This window comes from Salmo salar, chromosome ssa28, assembly GCF_905237065.1.
Source record: "Salmo salar chromosome ssa28, Ssal_v3.1, whole genome shotgun sequence".
Taxonomy (NCBI): domain Eukaryota; kingdom Metazoa; phylum Chordata; class Actinopteri; order Salmoniformes; family Salmonidae; genus Salmo; species Salmo salar.
The window spans coordinates 7,608,515-7,631,003 of record NC_059469.1 but is presented as its reverse complement, the minus strand read 5'-3'; the positions used below and the strand labels follow the sequence as shown (position 1 = coordinate 7,631,003).

At 41.2% G+C, this 22,489-nt stretch overlaps 1 protein-coding gene across 9 annotated transcripts in view; it reads left to right on the top strand.

The window, feature by feature from the left end:
• The window catches only part of pcdh15b (protocadherin-related 15b), a 214,516-nt gene that overhangs the window by 77,635 nt on the left and 114,392 nt on the right, over positions 1-22,489 (top strand). For all 9 annotated transcript variants that reach the window (XM_014179329.2, XM_014179328.2, XM_014179323.2 and 6 more), the window contains 2 exons: positions 13,745-13,915; positions 22,135-22,243. In XM_014179329.2, the coding sequence (XP_014034804.2) occupies positions 13,745-13,915; positions 22,135-22,243 (280 nt within the window). The remainder of the gene's footprint in view (positions 1-13,744; positions 13,916-22,134; positions 22,244-22,489) is intronic.

The window sequence follows — 22,489 nt, the reverse complement described above, 5'->3', positions numbered from 1 at the left end:
ACTTTACAAGTCAAATGTGCTCTCATTCAGTGCTATATGATCCTGCCTGACAAAAATACATACACACTAAGGAAAGAGGGTTCCTGAAGGGTGAAGGTTCTATGTGGAAACCACAGGAGGTTGGTGGCACCTTAATTGGGAAGGATGGGCTCATGCTAATGGCCGGAACGGGGAAAATGGAATGGCATCAAGCACATGGAAACCATGTGTTTGATGTATTTGATACCATTCCACTGATTCAGTGGAATCAGTGGAATGGAATCAAATACATCAAACACATGGTTTCCATGTGCTTGATGCCATTCCATTTCCCCCGTTTCAGCCATTATTATGAGCCAGCCTCCCCTCAGCAGCCTCCACTGGTGGAAACATAATGACTCAAAGAACCAAATGATGAAAGACTGTGTCGGTGTAAATACATTTGATTATGAATCCAATATGGCCAACATAATTACACTCAAACACCTTTGCCTGCATATAAATTGCCCTGGTTTATTTTGTATTGTGTTATTTTGTCTTTAACACTAGAGCTGCTGGGCCTTTGACTAAAACATTCTAACAGTGTAAATAATACATTTAATTTATTATATCGCAAAATAATTGTTTGGTTGTGTTTATGAAGGCCTTGGGTAACATTAGAATACTTTTAAAAATTTTTATTTTAAATAACACAATAGCATTTTCATGAGTTTGTTACTGTAAAAAACATTTTGTTTAATAGGCACACAAGAATTCAAGTGTTCAATCAGTTTTATTTGTGGAGTGCTTTTCTTACAACTATGAAACAGAACGCATATGTGTTAGAAGACGATAACAGCTTCTTTTTATAAAAACAAAATACAAATAAAGTATCCCAAGCACCAAGACGCACGGTCAAATGATGGAAACATCAGTAGGCTAAACATTTTAGAATGGCCTTGGTAAATAGTGAATATCAGCACAAAAACAAGTATGGCATTATAATGAATATAAGTAATAAGTGTCAAAAATAGTCAATTACAGTCAGCTGGTGCTTTTGTGCGTCAGTTGGATTTCATTTAGCTGTTGTCCCTTGTCCCAACAGTTGCCACAATTTTCGGAACTTTCACTGGCTTGACACACTTTGACATACCTTTGTTTTGTTGTAGTGCGTAATAGTCTCCGGTTCTCTCTTTATTGTGTCCCGTTGTCTTATCATTCTTCAGCACCGTTGTGGAGTACAATGGCGGTGCAGGTGCCTTATTTTGTGCAGAGGGAGGGAGCTCCCGTCTCATTTTGTTCATGCTGCCGGCCAGACTTTAAAAAAAAAAATTCACCAATGACAGTAAAGTGAAGAAATGTTCCATGGTGACATTTCTCCCCTTGCCAACCTAAGGTTCCACAAGACTCGTCACCACGTTCTGACACTCTCTCACCTGCTGCCCCATGGGGATCTTTTCCCAGATATTGAAAGCCATTCAGCATGTACAATTACACACACGCTTACTTTGTAGCCGACTCCAACTAGGCCAGAATAGACTGATAAAACTGCTTGGATTCAGTGGACTGATATAGGGTACACTGTTTTGAGATGATAATTAGAATGGGTCAATACAATAGAATGGCCGCCCTGTTCTTCATTCACAATTGGTGATTACGTAATTATGCATCATTCGCTGCCCCTCTCTCATCAACTCACCCATTCTCCCCTATTCTCCCCCCTCATACTTTACTATTTAATCTGCTGTTGTATGTGTGAAATTCGTTTCGGTATAGTTTAGGTTCAGCTTCCAGGTAATTATCAACTATCGGCAGATGGAGGGGAGCAGGCCCTACTCTCGGGAGAAGTCAGGGGAAACGGGAAAAACCATCATAAAACTGGTTAGAACTCCAGTTCTGCTTGTGAATAAAGTTAATAAATAAATCACGAGTGGTCAAAAATAACTGCTTTAGCGGTTCTAGTGTTAAAAGGGTTTTATACGGCTCTTGGTATAACTATGAGTGGCACTGCCATGCCTCTGTTCTGAGTAGCTGCAGCCAACTAGCTTTTAAATGTGTGTTCATGTTTTTCACGACACAAGCACACAGTAGTGTAACCAAGTTACAGGAAAGCAACCTGTTATACAACAGTCAGCCACTCTAGCAGCGTATATGTACAGCTTTAACCGTATCCCTATTTAGCCTACTGAAACAAGTGTGCAAGGTTGATTCAAAGTCTTTGAGGTGACCAGGCCATGAGTGTGTCCTAACAGGGTGAGGAGATAAAGTAGCCAGTATTGGTTTTAGTTCTGGGGCCTGACCAGGTTACACAGCTAACTGGTCATTCTGGGAATGCTGCATCGACAAGGGCAGTAAGTATCCTTCCTGTTTGACTGTCAGGGTATACGGTTTCCATTTATACAACAGTTGGGTCGAGGCACTCAGCGGATGCAGTTTGCATGCCAACGAGAACCATTGACTAACTGGAATGTTAACATTCCAGCGTAAATGCAGGCTGAGCTATCTCAGCCTAATTGATGCAGGGGATACTCCAGTAGTGGAATGGTTAGTTGTCTGGTTGTGAAGGAGAGTGTGAGATTGATGTCACAAACAGACCTGCCCTCCAAACAGAATCTTTCCAACACCTAATTGACAGTGGCTGGAGTTTTTTTTTATGTTGAATGTGGCAAACAGTCCTGAATGTGGCATATTCCTTTATATTCCTTTGGGAGTCAGTGATTTATTTGGCCGATATTTACTATGGGTAGTTGGCTGTGATTACGCTCTCGAACGGCTAGATATTCTTTACCATTCGGCCATCAGATTTGCTCCTTATAGGACAGATCACTGCACTCTATGCTCTTCTGTAAACTGGTCATCTCTGTATACCCGTCGCAAGACCCACTCACTGGTTGATGCTTATTTATAAAACCCTCTTAGGCCTCACTCCCCCCTATCTGAGATACCTAGTGCAACCCTCATCCTCCACATACAATACCCGTTCTGCCAGTAAGATTCTGTTAAAGGTCCCCAAAGCACACACATCCCTGGATCGCTCCTGTTTTCAGTTGGCTGCAGCGAGCGACTGGAACGAGCTGAAGAAAAAAAAACGCTCAAACTGGACCGTTTTGTCTCCATCTCTTCATTCAAAGACTCAATCATGGACACCCTTACAGACAGTTGTGGCTGCTTCGTGTGATGCATTGTTGTCTCTACCTTCTTGCCCGTTGTGCTGTTGTCTACAGTATGCCCAATAATGTTTGTACCATGTTTTGTGCTGCTACCATGTTGTGTTGCTACCATGTTGTTATGTTGTGTTGCTACTAGGGTTACAAAGGGTTGGAAACCTTCCGGAAAATGTCTGGACATTTTCCAGAAATTTTCCATGGGACGTTAAGCCCTGGAATTTTTGGAATTTTGCATAAATTCATTCAAAAAAGTTAGCTTATAACAGTGAACCTTTTTTGTGGGATACGCATAAGGCGAATCTAGGTCTTGTGGCATATTTTGGTTAAATTATCCATAATTCAATGGAATTGCAACCCTCTGCATGCACAGAGCATTCTTCCATCACATGTGCAGTGCATTCTTCCATCATATGTACAGCTGATTCTTAAGATCTTGCACACTAATGAGATGCTATTGAGCCCACACTACTACACTGTCCGAGCCAAGGAATACATGCTTTCTGGTAAGTTTTGATTACCATACTGGGTGGGGTGAATATATTTTATATGACATACATGATTTTTTGTTAACTAGTAAATAGTAGCCTACATGAAAGTGTTTTTTAAATTATTGCTAACTTGTTAACAATTTCTGCTAGTTAGTTTTTGCTACCATGTGGGTTTTAGCTTGCTTGAGCCTGCTAAATGAGTGTTAATTCACCTGTTTCCATACATGTTTCATTTAAAAAAATGTATCTTACAAAGGAGTTGTTTAATCTAACTGCTTAACTATTTATCTGTACATGGAATTGTATTTGTTTTTTTTACTCTTTTTCTAATCTTTACAGGAAAATGCCACGGGCACTATCTGATGTGTGGAGACATTTCACTGCAGCTAAAGTAGAAGGAAAAGCTGTGTACATTTGCAAATACTGTGCCAAATCATATGTGAAGAATGCAACAAAGATGCAGAATCATCTGGCCGAGTGCATAAAGTTCCCTCAGCACTCACAACAAGCAACCTCTGACCAAAGTCTCTCTACCTCTATTCGAGGTGAAAATGATGACTCTAACACCTTATCAATAGCAACAGCTCATGGTCCTCCTGGAATCAAAGTTTTTTTAACTCAATGGAGGAATGTAGTCAGCTAAATGCTGATGAATGTCTTGCTCGAGCTGTGTATACAACTGGTTCACCTCTGATGCTCACAGGCAATGTATATTGGAAGAGATTTCTGAATGTCCTTCGCCCATCATACACCCCTCCAACCAGACATGCTTTATCTACTATTGCTGGATGCAGAGTTCAGCAGAGTTCAAGTGAAGGTCAAGCAAATTATAGAGAAAGCAGACTGTATTACAATCCTCTCTGATGGGTGGTCGAATGTTCGTGGGCAAGGAATAATTAACCACATCGCCGCCACCTCTCAACCAGTATTTTACAAGAGCACAGACACAAGGGACAACAGACACACCGGTCTCTACATTGCAGATGAGCTGAAGGCACTCATCAATGACCTTGGACCACAGAAGGTATTTGCACTGGTGACAGACAATGCTGCGAACATGAATGCCGCTTGGTCTAAAGTGGAGGAGTCCTACCCTCACATCACACCCATTGGCTGTGCTGCTCATGCATTGAATCTGCTCCTCAAGGACATCATGGCACTGAAAACAATGGATACACTACAAGAGAGCCAAGGAAATGGTTAGGTATGTGAAGGGTCATCAAGTTATAGCATATAACGAGAGCACCACATTGAAGCTCCCCAGCAACACCCGTTGGGGTGGTGTTGTCATCATGTTTGACAGTCTCCTGGAGGGGAAGGAGCCTCCAAGAAATGGCCATATCACTTGATGGGGCTGCCGATATGGACAGCCCCATCAAGAGGATCCTCCTGGATGATGTATTTTGGGAGAAAGTGGTAAGCATCCTGAAACTCCTGAAACCTATAGCAGTAGCCATTGCACGGATTGAGGGAGACAATGCCATCCTGTCTGATGTTCAGACTCTGCTTGCAGATATAAGAGAAGAAATCAGTACTGCCCTGCCCACTTCACTGTTGTTCCAAGCAGAGGAAACTGCAATTCTGAAATGCATCAAAAAGCGTGAAGACTTCTGCCTGAAGTCCATACACAGCGTACATGTTGGACCCCAAGTATGCTGGCAAGAGCATCCTATCTGGTGCAGAGATCAGAAAGGCCTATGGTGTCATCACTACCGTGTCTCGCCACCTTGGCCTGGATGAGGGAAATGCTCTTTGCAGTCTGGCGAAGTACACTTCCAAGCAAGGGCTTTGGGATGGAGATGCAATATGGCAGTCGTGCCAACATATCTCATCAGCCACCTGGTGGAATGGACTTTGTGGGTCTGAGGCTCTTTCCCCTGTTGCCTCCGTTATCCTCCAAATCCCACCCACATCAGCCTCCTCAGAGTGCAACTGGTCCTTGCTTGGGAACACACACACACACACACCGAAGCACGGATCAAGCTGACCAATACAATGGTTGAACAATTGGTGGCCATGCGGGCAAATGTGAGGCTTTTTGAGCCTGACAACAAGCCATCCTCAACAAGGTTGGATAGTGACAGTGAAGATGAGGCCTCAGAGTCTGATGTTCAAGAGGTGGACATTGAGGAGGTCCAGAGAGAAGACGTGGAAGCCTGAGAGGAAGATAACCAAAGCTTTAGTTTCTAGACCATCATTTTACAGATGTATGTTGAAAACATTTTTGGGAGATGCGATGGATCATTGGGGATCATTCAATATTCCCTTTTGTTGTTCAGTGAAAACATCCCATGTGAAGAGTCAACTCATTTAATTAAAGTTCAATTCGTAACAATTACATTTTTTCTATTGGAAGGACTTAATCATTTGCAATTATGTCTACTTATGATAAGGCAAAAGGTTTCTGTCTCCATATGATATGGTAAATATAGCCAATGCAAAAAACATCTACATCTACAATGGTATTAATATTAATTTGCATATATTTCCGTTAATTCCCATATATTCCCGTTAATTCCCACAGAAAGTTTCCACCTCTGAATATTTCCCAACATGTGCAACCTTAGTTGCTACCATGCTGTGTTTTCATGTGTTGCTGCCGTGTTATGTTGTCGTCTTAGGTCTCTCTTTATGTAGTGTTGTGGTGTCGCTCTTGTCGTGATGTGTGTTTTGTCCTATATTTTTATTTTATTTTTTATTTTTAATCCCAGTCCCCGTCCCCGCAGGAGTCCTTTTGCCTTCTGGTAGGCCGTCATTGTAAATAAGAATTTGTTCTTAACTGACTTGCCTAGTTAAATAAATAAAAATGAAGAGGGACAGAACCTTTGAGCGTGATATCAGGTTACCTAGAGGTTACTTAGAGTGTAGGTCATAGACTGTGACTATGAAGCGTTGGTTATGAGGGACGTAGCACAGCTCCACACACACATATACATTCGAAGATTATCCCTGGGCTTTGATGGAAAGTAAAGGGGTTGCAGAGGTGGTGGAACGGATCAAGCAGAGACCACTATCTCACAGTCAATCCCCAGCCACCATACACAATCATATACAGTATCTTTATTTAAGTTTGTCCATCCTAAAGGACCTCTTGTTTGCCATAGATGGCATTATGCCCTTATATATGTTGGGATTACTGAACAGTTTCCCACGCATTAGTCACCACAGCATGAGAGCTCATTCTTCACATGCAAGTCCAGTTCAGGTGTCACATGGGCTGGCCAGCCCTGGGTGGTAGCAAAATAGGTGCACATGAGGGCAATGCACACCAGCACTTTCCAGATGGCATTTTGGCTGTTGAATGGCCTCCTGACATGTGCCAGTCCAGTTGCATAGTGTCTCTGTCTTTATTAACTGCCAGAGGGGGGACTGATGGTGGAGTGGGCCTATCGAGGATAGTTCTGGGAGATTCAGGAGGGCATTGACATTGGAGAGGTGTGATGGTTCAGTGTGGTAAACGGCTGCCTTATGTGGATGCATCCCAATGTCACCAAGTCAACATGTACGGCAGCTCCAGGGCAGACTGGGAGATTCAAGATGGCATTGACATCGGACAGGCACAATTCCTATGATGCGAAGCCCCACTAAGTTGATGGCATTTCTTTTCAATGAGTTTCAGATTGTGTTGATTCATTGTAGTGAACACCTGCCTAATGCCCTTGTCATCATCTGTGGGTGCATCCATAATATCACCAAGTCAACATATACGGAAAGTCCAAGGAGACGGCCAGGAGGGTGGACAAACTTTTTGGAAAAAATAAATATGCCAGCTCAACCCAAACAGCATAGGAGTGCACCGGAACATCCCAATGCGCATAATAAATGCAGTGAGCCAGCGGAAGGTCATGTTCGATTCAGTCGGATCTATTGGACTAGCAATGAATCGAAGCTTACTTCTAGATGATAAGATTACTGAAAGTGATTTAAGAGCCCATTCCTGGAAGCACAAGTTGACCCACAGTTGGTATACAGCAAGTTGTAGAGCTAGGGAGAGGATGCCTAGGGTTCTCTTTCCTTTCGTTGGAGCCTCCCGAGTTGCCTCATTGATCCTCAGAGGCTCGTGACTTGGAATACTTGGTGTTGCCATGCCAAGAAGTCTGCTTCCTTTTTTATATCCAGACAAAGCTATTCGAGTGTAATTATGGCAGGCCTATTGGATTCCCAACCATGGTTGAATTACACTAAAATAGTACAGGTCATAAGTACAGTACACAAATCTGAAAGATCTAAAACATGTGCAGGTGATTAAAACACCATTTAATGGTATTGTGGCAGCCATATTGGATTCTGGACGCCATAATGGATTTGGCCCCCTAACGTAATTGCAAGAGGCTGAACATCCAATCCACAGAGGTACCTTTGATTGAAAATAAATGACAGTTTTCGCAGTCCCAGCCCAGAGACGATTTAGATTACAATAGCTACAACAACAATAACGTTCATCATAAATATTCGTAGTTGATATTTCTGCCTATTCTATCACAGTGTTTACAGGTCTATATTTTCAAGATGCATTGCGATATCCTATTGCTGTTTGTTTGTGTATGTAGTGTAGACAACTGACTACTATCAATTTAACCACTTTTGCAGTAAAATATTTTTACACAACCATCCATTTCATGAATGGGAGATATTAGAGATGTGAAAAAACATGGTTGTGGTTTTGTTTTACCTCGGGTAGGGGTATCTCAAAAACTAAAACCCTTTTTGAGGATTGGCCACTAGCAATACAATTATTTTATTTTTATGATTATATTTATTTCCCCTAATTTTAACATTCAGTCATAAAGAGCACATGTTCAACTTAATAGAAAACATGTCTTCCCATCTCAGGAGGTTATTAAGTAAAAAAAAAATGACTATAGTAAATGCCTATTAAGTGCCAAATAAAGTAACAGGGTTGATCGTAACAGGGTGGACGTTTTCATCTTATATAAGCCATAAATCCCCTTGTGACAATCCCCTTGTGTATTGTGAAAACATTTCTAGCCTGTCTAGCTATAGTATGGGTAACATTGTTGACGTGTTATGGCGACCCGCTCAGTTTTCCACCACAAAACACCAGGAAAAGGCTAAAAGGAGTAGAACCAGCTCACCTGCTTTTACACTATGATTTGACTATTAGATGTTCAAAATTTCTTTCGATAAAGTATTCTTTAAAAAAAGGGTTCATCATATTAAAACGGGAATTCAGCTCAGGTACCAGGGTTGACCTTAAAAGGAATCTCTAATCACATGAAGTAAATAATAATCTTCAGAAAGGACTTTGCAAAAGTAACAAAATAACTATCTTGGTCTTTACAATGATGGTGAAAAACTTGGAGAAATGTTGTGGTAATGGGTTCAAATCTTCTTAGAAGTCACAGAGGACGCACAGAGGAACATGTCAAAATGTTGAACTTTATTCCTATGAAAAATCTGATTTATAGAATTTTCCATGTGGTCTATATTAAAGGGCACTTCATCTGATATAGCAGGCTTTTAAAATGCACAATTTGTACTTAAAATATCAAAGGGATGCAACAGGCACTCATTTTGTGGAACAACCCAGCTGCGGAAGAAAGGTAAACAGACAAAAATATACTTTAAATCATTGGTCGGCAACATCCAAAACCGGAATCACCAGGAATTCAGCTAAAAATGTGTTTAATTTAGGAAATCTGATCTCATGTATTCCCACAAATAAAATAATAGATATGTGTATCAATGTGAAATTATTATTTTCAAATACAATCTCTTTTTGGGCTTAGTTGTGGTCAATTTGCAGTGTACAAATTATTATAATTTATGTTCCGCCCCTCCAACCATCCGCGCCGACAAAAAAATCGGACTGCGGCTGAATCTAGTTGCCTACTCTGCTTTAAATTCTCAGTTAATAATATCCACCCCTGTCATCTATATGCAAATGGCACCATCATCTGTAGCACGGCTCCCACAGTAGATGTGGCATTTCTCAAATTGTAGAAAGCGTTTAATGTTGTCCAACATCACCTCTTTCAGCTCAAATTGGTCATAAATTCACAGAAAACCAAACTAATGGTATTCTCAAGAACAAGAAAGCAATCCCCTACTCTGCCTCAGAGTCCCTTTGCAAAACATGCCAATAGAGGTGGCGTCATCATACAAATACTTGGGGTTTCACATCGATGAAACGCTGTCTTTTTAACTTCTCTAGGGCCAGTGGGACGATTTCGTCCCACCTACGTAACAGCCAGTGGAATCCCGTGATGCGTTATTCAATTTCTCAAACATATGACTATTTTACACCATTTTAAAGACAAGACTCTCGTTAATCTAACCACACTGTCCGATTTCAAAAAGGCTTTACAACGAAAGCAAAACATTAGATTATGTCAGCAGAGTACCCAGACAGAAATAATCAGACAACCATTTTTCAAGCTAGCATATAATGTCACATAAACCCAAACCACAGCTAAATGCAGCACTAACCTTTGAGGATCTTCATCAGATGACAATCTTAGGACATGATGTTATACAATACATGCATGTTTTGTTCAATCAAGTTCATATTTATATTAAAAAAAACTGCTTTTTACATTAGAATGTGACATTCAGAACTAGCATACCCCCCGCAAACTTCCGGTGAATTTACTAAATTACTCACGATAAACGTTCACAAAAAACATAACAATTATTATAAGAATTATAGATACAGAACTCCTCTATGCACTCGCTATGTCCGATTTTAAAATAGCTTTTCGGTGAAAGCACATTTTGCAATATTCTAAGTAGATAGCCCGGCATCACAGGGCTAGCTATTTAGACACCCACCAAGTTTAGCCCTCACCAAAGTCAGATTTACTATAAGAAAAATGTTATTACCTGTGCTGTTCTTCGTCAGAATGCACTCCCAGGACTTCTACTTCAATAACAAATGTTGGTTTGGTTCAAAATAATCCAGAGTTATATCCAAATAGCGGCGTTTTGTTCGTGCGTTCAAGACACTATCCGAAAGGGTAAAGAAGGGTGACGCGCCCGACGCGTTTCGTGACAAGAAAATTCTAAATATTCCATTACCGTACTTCGAAGCATGTCAACCGCTGTTTAAAATCAATTTTTATGCCATTTTTCTCGTAAAAAAGCGATAATATTCCGACCGGGAATCTGTGTTTTAGTACAAAGAGAGAGAAAATAAAAACATGGGGTCGCCTCGCGCACGCGCCTCAGTCTCATTGTCCTCTGATAGACCACTTACCAAAGGCGCTAATGTTTTTCAGCCAGGGGCTGGAATTACATCATTCAGCTTTTTCCCGGGTTCTGAGAGCCTATGGGAGCCGTAGGAAGTGTCACGTTACAGCAAAGATCCTCAGTTTTCAATAAAGAGAGTCAAGAAGAACAAGAACTTGTCAGACAGGCCACTTCCTGTAAGGAATCTTCTCAGGTTTTTGCCTGCCATATGAGTTCTGTTATACTCACAGACACCATTCAAACAGTTTTAGAAACTTTAGGGTGTTTTCTATCCAAAGCCAATAATTATATGCATATTCTAGTTTCTGGGCAGTAGTAATAACCAGATTAAATTGGGTACGTTTTTTATCCGGCCGTGTAAATACTGCCCCCTAGCCCTAACAGGTAGCTCCACGTTCGACAGCTCACTAAAAAAGCCTAAACTTAAGCTGCCATTTTTCTTTAGAAACAAGTCTTGTTTTTCTTTTCAAGCTAGAAAAGACCTCGTTGCAGCAACTCTCTTTGCCTTTGTTGGACTGTGGTGATATTCTGTACACGAATGCCCTGGGGTCTTACCTGCACACACACACTAGATACACTTTACCAAAGCTGCTTTAAGATTTGTAACCAACACAAAAGCTCCTACACATCACTGTACCTTATATCAGTTAGCAGGATGACCATCCTTAATTGTAAGGCGACAGGCTCATTGGTACAGTAGGCCTACATGTTTTTGTCTATAAGTCAATTTTAGGGCAGCTGCCAATATATTTAAGCACTTTACTCACCCTCCAGAGTCATGGACATTCCCGTCTGAGATCACAGAACTGTTCCGAACACAAGAACAGAGTTTGGTAAGAGTGCTTTTAGGACTGCTGCCCCAATCATCCAGGAACACTTCGCAAAAGGACTTAAAACAAGATCATTTTATTCTCATTGATGATTTTACATCCCAGATAGGAGGGCTGTTGACTATAAACGATCAGGTTTAAAAGTGTGCAATCTAAGTTCTCTGATGCACTTTGCACTGTTTTAACTTCCATTCATAGCAGTTTTATGTTCTGTGGTGTCGAGTGGTATCGTGCTATTCTTTTAGATCAGTCAATTATAGAATTATAGAATATAAAATATGGATAAAATGCATCCTCCAATTGCAATGTCTGCCTATGCCTACAGATATTGTCTCCATACATTTTTGAATTTGTAATACCCTCAAACATCAAGTTGGGTATAGGCTACCTAATTTGAAAATAGGCCATCATCACTGTCAATCATGAATGATAATGGGAATTTCATGGGAATATTTAGATTGTCTTGAATGTCAAACTTTTAGCCTTTCTTGTATTTTGTTTCAATCAAACCATATATTCTGCCTAGTGGCACCCTCTGTTGAGTTTGGCACATGAGGAAAAAAAATTGACCTTTCAGCTTCAGCTAACCATCTTAAAATCTCATTAGCAATGAGGAGGTGTTTTTGGTGTGACAGTAACGTTATAGGCCTACTATGCTATTATATTTTGCTCTGTTATGCAAAATGCAAATTCATCATTATGTGATCTTGCGAGAGATTGATTCAAATCAAATTTTATTTGTCACATACACATGGTTAGCAGATGTTAATGCGAGTGTAGCAAAAGGCTTGTGCTTCTAGTTTCGACCATGCAGTAATATCTAACGAGTAATCTAACAATTTCACAGGTTTGATGTAACTTTAGTAAACAAGCACCAGTGTGAGAAGTGATAATCTTCTATTTGTAATAATAATAAGTGATCAGTATGGATGAGATGTCATTTCAAGCGATTGAAGCGCCCTTCGTGGTGCTGAAAGGACAGCGCCAGGATCGCGGAATGACGTTAAAGACGTTGAACCAACTTGTGGTGCTGAAGGATAGCCTAATAGGCCTAAGACTGTGGTATAGCCATTTGTAGACTATAGCCTAATATAAATACATATAGATTGCTAGGAGAGCTTTATTTGCGAGTAGGCATTTCATTGTATTGTGTAGCTTACACGCTGTATCATAAATATACTTTGATTTGATTAGCTTGACACATGGATACAATATACCCTATTACAGAATAAAAGGTGAACTATCAATTCATATCATTTATTTGCATAGATTAAACATGCTATCAAGTCAATTGACCAAGTAGTGAACATAAATAATTACTGCATAGAATTGTAGGAAATTAATTTTAAAACAGCCATAAAATCAAGTTTTTGATGTGGTGTATTTATGCATCTCAATAAACTATAACCTAAATGCATTATTACTTCCAACTTCCCCCAATTCACATTTCCAATTGCTCACCCCGACATACCAAGCTAAAACAGGCCCTGTGTCTCAACAAATAGCCAGTGTAGGCTAAATATCCCAGGCAGTGTCCTCGGCGGAACAATGTTGCCATAACTAAGTGGGCACATATCGTTCTGGGTTCCACTTCGCTAGAGGGGGTCCGTGGAGTTTTATGAACATCAAGGCAGACACATAGTGAACTTAGATTTTTATTCAACGTTCTGATTGGCCAAAGTGGTCAAGCCTCCGCAGTGCATACACGCCTATAGTTCTTCATCATTCTCGCCACTGCCAGAAAGAAGACAGGGAAGAAATCTTTATTTACCTACCTCTCGGCTGCTGTACATATTTATTTGGTTTGTCAACCTATTGTTTTTCATGGAATTTTATTGGTAAATAAATATAATTTATTTCAAATGTATCCAAATACATTTTCCAGAAATAGTTTTACCCGCTCCGTGCATTCTCAAATTGAAAAAAGTGAGCCGCTCCTCTGCGTTCCAGCGGCACTACACTCCTGGTTGTGTTTCATGTGAAACTATATGTATGCGGCTTTCTGGACCAGGGCTTGGAAAATGGATGTCAATCTCAATGTGGTTAAATAAAGGATAAATACAATTTTGTAAATAATAATCTCCCTCTGTAGGACCGCGCCCCGTACCCCAACGAACGACGCACCGCCACCACCACCCTGACTGTAGACGTGTTGGATGGGGATGACCTGGGACCTATGTTCCTGCCCTGCTCCCTGGTCGACAACACGCGTGACTGCAGCCCCCTCACCTACCGGGCCCACATCCTGGAGCTCACTGACCCAGTAAGTGTTACTGCAGACCAGCCCCAGCTCTAGAACCCCTGCTGAGTAGACATTTGACATGTCCCTCTATTCAAACAGGGCTGCTTGAGAGGCAGCTCACTCCTCTCAGCGCTAGGGAGAGAGGTAGCTGAGAGACAGCTTGGCTTCTCTGGGCCTCTGTTTGCATGTCAGCCTCAGGAGCCATTTATGTCAGCAGCATGGGTGCGCTCATATTAATATTAAACACGAGGCTCAGTGTGATTTCCTCTGTTTTTAAGCTAATTTCCAAGATTAGGGCTTTGAATACGCAGGGCTATTCGATTTATGCTACATTTATGGGCAGTGATATATTTCATGTGTTGTTCATGGATAATCATCATGATGGTGCAAGTTGAAATGATGAGAATGACTATGAACATTAGCGACCATTGGTGTGCTATTGTTTTCGTTTTTTTCGTGATCCCATTTTTTTGGATTGTTATTGGTAAGACAGGTACACATGGACAAAGAAACAAGTGACAGGACCTGAACAAGACAAACATTTCTCCTCTGACCCCCATCCAACAGAACTTCCCCAACCCAGCGTTAGATTAGTCGTTCGCAATAGCAGTAGTGGTTTGCTATTGTGAATGCATTGTATCGTTCTAAACAGATGACAGACACTTCTTATGATTGGAGGAAAGATGTTGACTTGTCAGGGGTACTGTGCATGGAAGTATTTTCGACTAGATTAGATTTCAACTCCAAACAGCGTGACACGTGTTTTCTCATGTAGAATGATTATCAACATATCTCCTTGTCAGTTCCATTGATTTGTTGTTCACTGATCTAGGTAGGCAGTCTCTCTTGATCAAAGTCTACCAGAAGTAAATGGCTGAGTCATGGAAGCATGGAAATGCTATAATTACAAGACAGATAATTCACAGGTAATTAGTTTTACACTTTGGGCTCTCTTACCTTGAGTAGAATCAGTGATTCCTTTAAAGTATTACTAATCCAAATGTAAAATGGATACTCACAGAAACAAGGACAATTGCTTTTTCCAGGCAACCCCATTAAATTGCCTTAAATGAATCTAGAAAAGTCTGGTTATTATCACTCATGACTTGAATACACCCGGCGATTGAATCCCAGACTGCACAAAAACAAAGACCTTGAGTAGTACTGCAATACAGGCCAATGCTATTGTTGGTCCATTCTATTGATACTATCAAGCAACATTTTTGCAGAAAAGTAAAAAAATGTCATTTTTTCCAAACATTAAGCAATATCCTAAGAAAGATAGTTACAGGTCAAACTATGACCTTGAGACGGCAGTGGTACACTAAGAGCCTCACCTGAATGAATGAATGAAATTAATTTTTTGTGTCAAAACATCAATTGGCAACCCATCCCTTATGGGATTAATTGACACATAAACAAACATTACAATAACTCACTATGGTAATTAAATAATAATTCTTCTTCCAGTGTTCTCTGCATTGTGCATCGCATACATACATACATACATACATACATACATGCATGCATGCATGCATACATGCATGCATACATACATACATACATACATACATACATACATACATACATGCATACATGCATGCATACATGCATGCATGCATGCATGCATACATGCATACATACATACATACATACATACATACATACATACATACATACATACATACATACATACATACATACATACATACATACATACACACATACATACATACATACATACATACATACATACATACATACATGAAAAATAAATACAGGGAAAAAAGGAACAGAAGTCACTTGAACCCAGTCTGGCACAAAGAGAAGATTCATATGGGAGACAAGCCAAAACACAATCTATATTCACACACTATTAACCACATAGAAGCTAAATATTTTTACTATTTAATTACAGTGTACGAAAACAGAATTTGCTTACATTGAGATCCTTCAACACTCTGCAGCCAAATGACAGAACAAGGTAACAGGAGCCTTAAGTTTACGCCACTGTTTTAAGTGGCTGGGGGCTGGACTTAACGCCAGCTAGAACGCACTCAAGGACATGTTTTACGAGTGCTGTGAGAGGTGACATTATGTGAGGGGCCCTGATTCGGATGATGTATGCAGTGGCAATGCCAGCGTAACCTCTTATCAGGTCTTCGAAACACCCCCACCTCATCCTCCCAAGGATGCCATCCCCATCAATCCCATCACTCAGGGGGCTAGTTCACATTCACACGTGTAATGATGAAGTCCTGTTATATTCCTCTTGTCTTCCTCTCAATTGTGTCAGGGAGCTTAACTGCTATCTCCTAAATGCGCCTCTCGTGTCTCCTCCGTCGGTGCTTGACGAAACATAAGGCTTCAACTTATTTATTTCGGCTCAGTACCGCTCAAGTAAAACTAAGCTTGTGATTGGAGAGGAGGAGGAGGTAGAGATATCGAAACGGCTGATAGGCCAGATTGTAAAAACTCCTTTAGCTGTTTGTCACAAAGTTACACTTCTGCTTCACACAAGCATCTCACTTTAGTTTGAAAGACAGTATCTCAGCCGAGGATCCAGGACACAGTAAGACATTCTGGGGAGCAGGAGCCATGGGCCGGCCCTCTTGTCCCAGGGAGAATGCTCATAAATAGAGGATAGGAGAGTGGAGGAGTGAAGGCTGGTTGGGAGGAGCTATATAGGCGGACGGCTCATTGTAATGGAATGAATGGAACGGAGTCCAATGTGGTTTCCGTATGTTTGATGTATTTGATACCGTTCCTTTTATTCCATCCCAGCCATTACAATGACCCGTCCTGCTATGACTCCTCCCACCAGCCTCCACTGGAGTGGAGGTACTTTCCTCAAGACAAGCTGATCACTCCGCCTTTTTATATCCCTCCAAAGCAGAGCGCTAGTGAGCCTCTCCGGAGCAGTAATAACATCCCTAGTAAGGCTCAAGTGGCTCTCCAATGCTGTGTCCTCTGTGTATTCTACCATTTTGCTTCCCCATCCATACACAGCAGCACTCTGGACATCCTCTGTAGCTAGTGTTGGTAGAGTGTAATATACCATCAGAGCTGAGAAATCAGATTAGAAATAGCACTGAGGGAACAGTGGGTAAGCTACTGCTGGTGTCTGTTGACAATTACAACAGGAGGCTTTGAAAGTGTTATACCCCAGTGTTGAGTGGAGCGTAATTGTTTTGTTTGTGACTGTGTGTGTATAAAATGGAAAGGAAAGTCGGCTGCATGTAATATATTAATTCACTGGCTCATTTATTCCAAGGCTGAAATGTAAAGCTGGAATAAGATGTAGCTAATAATAAAGACGTGAACAGACAAGTAATTCAAATCTAAAATGTAAGTCATTTGTTTTGATAAACTGTGCTTCACCATGGGTAATTAGCCGTTTTTGAACACAGGTGCTGAAATGCAAATCTGTCAAAGTATGCCAGGTACAGAGTATTTTGATGTAAGTTCTTTGTCAGTGTTCACCATGTATCATAAAGGAGCCTGGAAGCTGTTTAATTGGAAGGTTGGGTTCATCAGAGTAGAGTAGAGCAGTCTTTTGGCGCGTCCTCCTGTGGTTGAGTGGGAGTAGTGGAGTGAGCACAGGGCTGCTATTCGTTCGTTACGCCATCACAGATCACACCCCCCCCCAGAGAATCCATCCTCGGTTAATTACACTAACAAAATCTTCCCGTGCTTCAACCGATCCCTCCAAAAGCCAATCTTCCTTTAGTTCAGCCTTTAAAACGGCCAGCTAACGTTCAGTCAAGCATTGATTATGGACCACGGAGCGGAGGACTCTGTGCGGTCTGCCGAGGAGTCGTCGTTACGTTGTCGTTCAGATCAAAGTAAACACATTAATTTGGCATCATGAAATATACATTTTTATTACGAAGTGTTCTATATAACTGGTTATTTAGCTTGTAACCCTAGCATAACCCTTTTTGGTGCTATATGGAACCTTTTTTTGAAGGTTCTATAAAAAGCCATGCTCATCTGGTTCTAAATGGAACCTGCATGGTGCTATAAAGAACCCTTTCCTAAGGTTCTATATAGGACCAAAAAAGGGTTCTGCTATGGTTACATGCCAAATAACCTGTTATAAAGAACCATTCATCTTTAGTGTGGGGCTATATTGAACCATTTTTTTAATGGTTTATTAGCCATATTGTTAAAACGATTTAGACAATTATTTAGATAAATTGAATTAGGTGTGCTAGCTCTGGAATGGCTGGGGGTCCCTGACTGAATTGAGAACTACTGACTCAATCAAGCTTTCTCAATTGACACAAGGCCATATGCACCAGTCTTCTACAAAACACTGTCACTGGCCATAGTAATATAGAACATAATACTTAACACAACATTACAGATTAGATAAACTGGAATGACACTCTCACTCACGGTTGCACAAAAAGAGCTGTGAACAAACCACACCCCGAAATATTCTAATGAGCCACCACCCCTACATTTTAATTATCACTAAAATAGGAACTATTTTTGACCTGTAAAGAACCATTTGAAGGGCTCAGGGGTTCTTTGGGTCAGTATAGTTCCACAAATAACCACAACTCTTCCAAAAGAACCATTGAGGGACTCTCATTTCTTAGTGTATAGTCAGTCGGACACATATCACTTTCTGCCTGCTGCAGTCCCATTTAAAGAAAAAGACAGACCTAGAGTAGACGTTATACTTTTTTTTAAATACAGGCTTCTAAATGAAGTATCACGCATCATCAAAATGATAATCCCTTGCCTTGAATCAACTCAATTCCAACCAAAATGCAACTTGATTGAAGAATAAACACAAAAACTTTATTTGTCACATGCGACGAAAAAAACGTGTAGACCTTACCATGAAATTCGTACTTACAAGCCTTTAACTAACAGTGCAGTTCAAGAAAGTTAAGAAAAATATTTACCAAATAAACGAAAGTAAAAAATAATTAAAAGTAACACAATAAAATAACGAGGCTATATACAGGGAGTACCGGTACCGAGTCAATGTGCAGGGGTACAGGTTAGTCGAGGTAATTTGTACATGTAGGTAGGGGTAAAGTGACTACGAAAAACAGCGTAGCAGCAGTGTAAAAAACGAATGGATCATGTTCTAATTATATAGTTAGATTATAATAGTGGGCACTATGAATACAGTGTGGTTTGACATGATAACCAATGAAAAAGCCAGGGAGGAGTTATTGTGACAGGGTAGGAATCAAACTGTTGGTCATGGTTTCCTAGGGGATCCTATAATCTTTGGCTACGTTAAATGTTTTCTCTCTTAGCTACTTGATGTAGCTAACATATTCATGCTTCACCTATTCCTCTTTGATTTAGAAGAAACTGTTGCACAAACAACATGCTGATTTGGGCCTACACCATCACTGGTATCAAGCTGTATTAGCTAGCTCAGTGCATTTATTATCTAGCTAGCGATTAGCATTAGCGGTTTTGCTAAGAAAAGACTAACTGTTTGCAGAGAGTAAGATACACACACTAATAGTGTAATTATAGAACACTTGTGGATTTGCACTAAGTAATCAAAACATTTGGAACACCTGCTCTTTCCATGACATAGACTGACCAGGTGAATCCAGATGAAAACTACGAACCCTAATTGATGTCACCTGTTAAATCCACTTCAATCAGTGTAGATGAATCAGGTTAAAGAAGGATTTTTAAGCCTTGAGACAACTGAGACATGGATTGTGTATTTGTGCCATTCAGAGGGTGAATGGTCAAGACAAAATATTGAAGTACCTTTCAACAGGGTATGGTAGTAGTTGCCAGGCGCATCGGTTTGAATGTGTCAAGAACTGCAACGCTGCTGGGTTTTTCACACTCAACAGTTTTCTGCGTGTATCAAGAACGGTTCAATACCCAAAGGACATCCAGCCAACTTAAAACAACTGTGGGAAGCATTGGAGTCAACATGGGCCAGCATCCCTGTGGAACACTTTCGACACCTTGTAGAGTCCATACCCCGATGAATTGAGGCTGTTCTGAGGGCAAAGGGGGGTGCAACTCAATATTAGGATGGTGTTTCTAATGTTTTGTGCACTCAGTGTATATTAAGAAGCTTATCAGCATCATGTTGTATGTGCTGCATTGACCATGCAGATTGACTGCAGGTGGTCTCATGGTCAAGCAACAACAACTGCGCTCCTTGAGTGACAGGGAGCGGTGCTAGGTCTGTGTGGAAAGCGGCATGGAGAGAGAGAGAGAGGAGAGATGACTCAAGTAGCGGCGTAAACTATAAAAAATGTGCTACACACGGCAGAATAGCGTATCAAATTTAACAAACCAGACATTGAAATACAGTTATAGAAGGTAAAGTAAAAACCCAAACCGGTCCTTGCATTAATAACGGTACAGTAAAATACAGTATACTGCCCAGCCCTGTGCTGAAGTGCTGAAATTCCCAATAGGAGAACGTTGTTTCTTAACGTTCTCTGAACTATTTGACAACATTCCCAAGGTTTGAACTTTTAGGAAACATTCTGTTAAACTAATGAAATACCCAACAAAAGTTTTTTTTGGTGAAGTTCCTTAAATGTTCTAAGAATGTTTCAAAGCCAAGCAACTAGCCTGCACCATTCTCAGACAGTTTTGGGACGGTTGTATGCAAAACAACCAAAGTACAACAAAGCTCTCACCAAGTTCTAAGAAACATATGGTTCTGGGAATGTTATTTGCCAGCTGGGGTAGTTCCTTATCATACTGCTAGTGACTAAGGGCTGACTAAGGGCGTATCATCATAGCTTGTCTGTCCACCGAGGAGAGGGCCCCACAGAGTCATTAGATTTACTGCAGTCATACTGGAGCCATTGTAATTGCAGGTGCTGAGATTACAATGGGCCCCACAGAGATAAATCATTGCCAAAGGTCCATGCTCAGACTGTTACCAGCGGTCCATGATGAACCGGGCAGGAGATGTACAGAGCAGAGAGGAGACTATGTTCACCGCTACTTAATGACTACTCATAGGGCTGTGTGAAGCATGATGATCAAGGACAGTGGGTAACAGGGATAGGAGGAGAAGGCTTTAGTTCCATTTGGAGATGCAGAGCTTGACTTTTAAATCCAATGCTTTATTCCAGGTGGCTCTATTACGTTTGCTGTTATGAATGTCTTGCCTCCTTGTTATCTCGATACTCTACCAGGTAAAGAAACCAAGATGTCTGTAATTACTTTTCATACAAACAGCGTCTACTCCTCCAGCTCGTCACAGATTTGACGTCAATGTTTGTCACAAATTGCAGTTTCCTGCCAACCAGCCCCCAGAGCATATGGTCCTACCTGTGTGTGTGTTCACAGCAGCTGCTCGACACTTCTTCACGGCACACAGGGATCACAATTCCCCAATGGGGTCTTTGTACGGCTAATGCTGACACACAGGCGCGCACACACACAGGCACACATACATTATCCGGGAGCCTTATTGCAGAGGCATCCAGGCAGCTAACATCTTCACTTTTAGCAGTTTCACTTGGTTTCTCTGAGTAGAGTTGAATTATAAATGAGCTGCTTATTTACTGGGACTGAGACTAGGCCGGCGTGGTGCTTGTGCTTCTGCACATCTATGCAGACGAGCTGACAGGGAGTAGACAATTTACTCCTCCCCCTAGGCTGGGGAAACTTGGAGTGAAGGACCAGTTACTCACTCCATATCGTTATTTCTCTCTCGCAAACACTCCTCTCTCTCTCTCTCTCTCTCTCTCTCTCTCTCTCTCTCTCTCTCTCTCTCTCTCTCTCTCTCTCTCTCTCTCTCTCTCTCTCTCTCTCTCTCGTGGTTTCAACCTCTTAAATGACTAAAATAAATGTTGCTTCAGGAGGAAACAAATGTCTGCAGTTTATTGCTTTTTGTGACGGCTGCTGTGATAAAGAGGTCCACATTATATATAATCATTTCCTTCCTCACATCATCCAGTTTATGAGTTTTCACTGTTTTATGAATAGACCTTTTACTGCAAAACAAGTCAACACAATCTACATAATTTCTGCTTTGACCATGATGTTTAAAGGTACAACTGAAACACTGCAATTATGTTGCTGTCGCTGCTGTAAAACCCAAAGGTAACTAATTGATGAAGATTGCACACCATGCATTAATTCTCCAACTTTTTATTTCGCCAGCCTTTTATCCCATTAAGAATGGAAGCCCCCGCATCCCACACTGTGTAAATGGCTCATTTCTGAGTATTGACTGACAGATAGAACTAACCATTACTCTTTCCTTTCAGAGCAAAGTGAACCCTGTCAACGTGACGCCCATCATTCAGGCCGTGGACCAGGACAGGAACATCCAGCCTCCCTCTGAGAGGCCAGGAATCCTCTACTCCATCCTCATTGGTAGGTACCTGTCAACACTGCTGTCATCTATATTCCGTCACCACTGTACCGCTCCCATGCCTGGTCATGCAGAGGGGATAGCTATCTCCAGTGTAAGGCGTGATGGTTGTGGGGGCTCGGCAGTGCAGCTGTAACCGAAAGGCTGGTGGTGGTGGCAGGGAGGGAGAGAGTATGCAATGGAGGGACGAGAAGGAGGCGGGTGAGGATGGGATGCGTTTCTGGCGAAGGGGAGCAGGGGGCCACCTG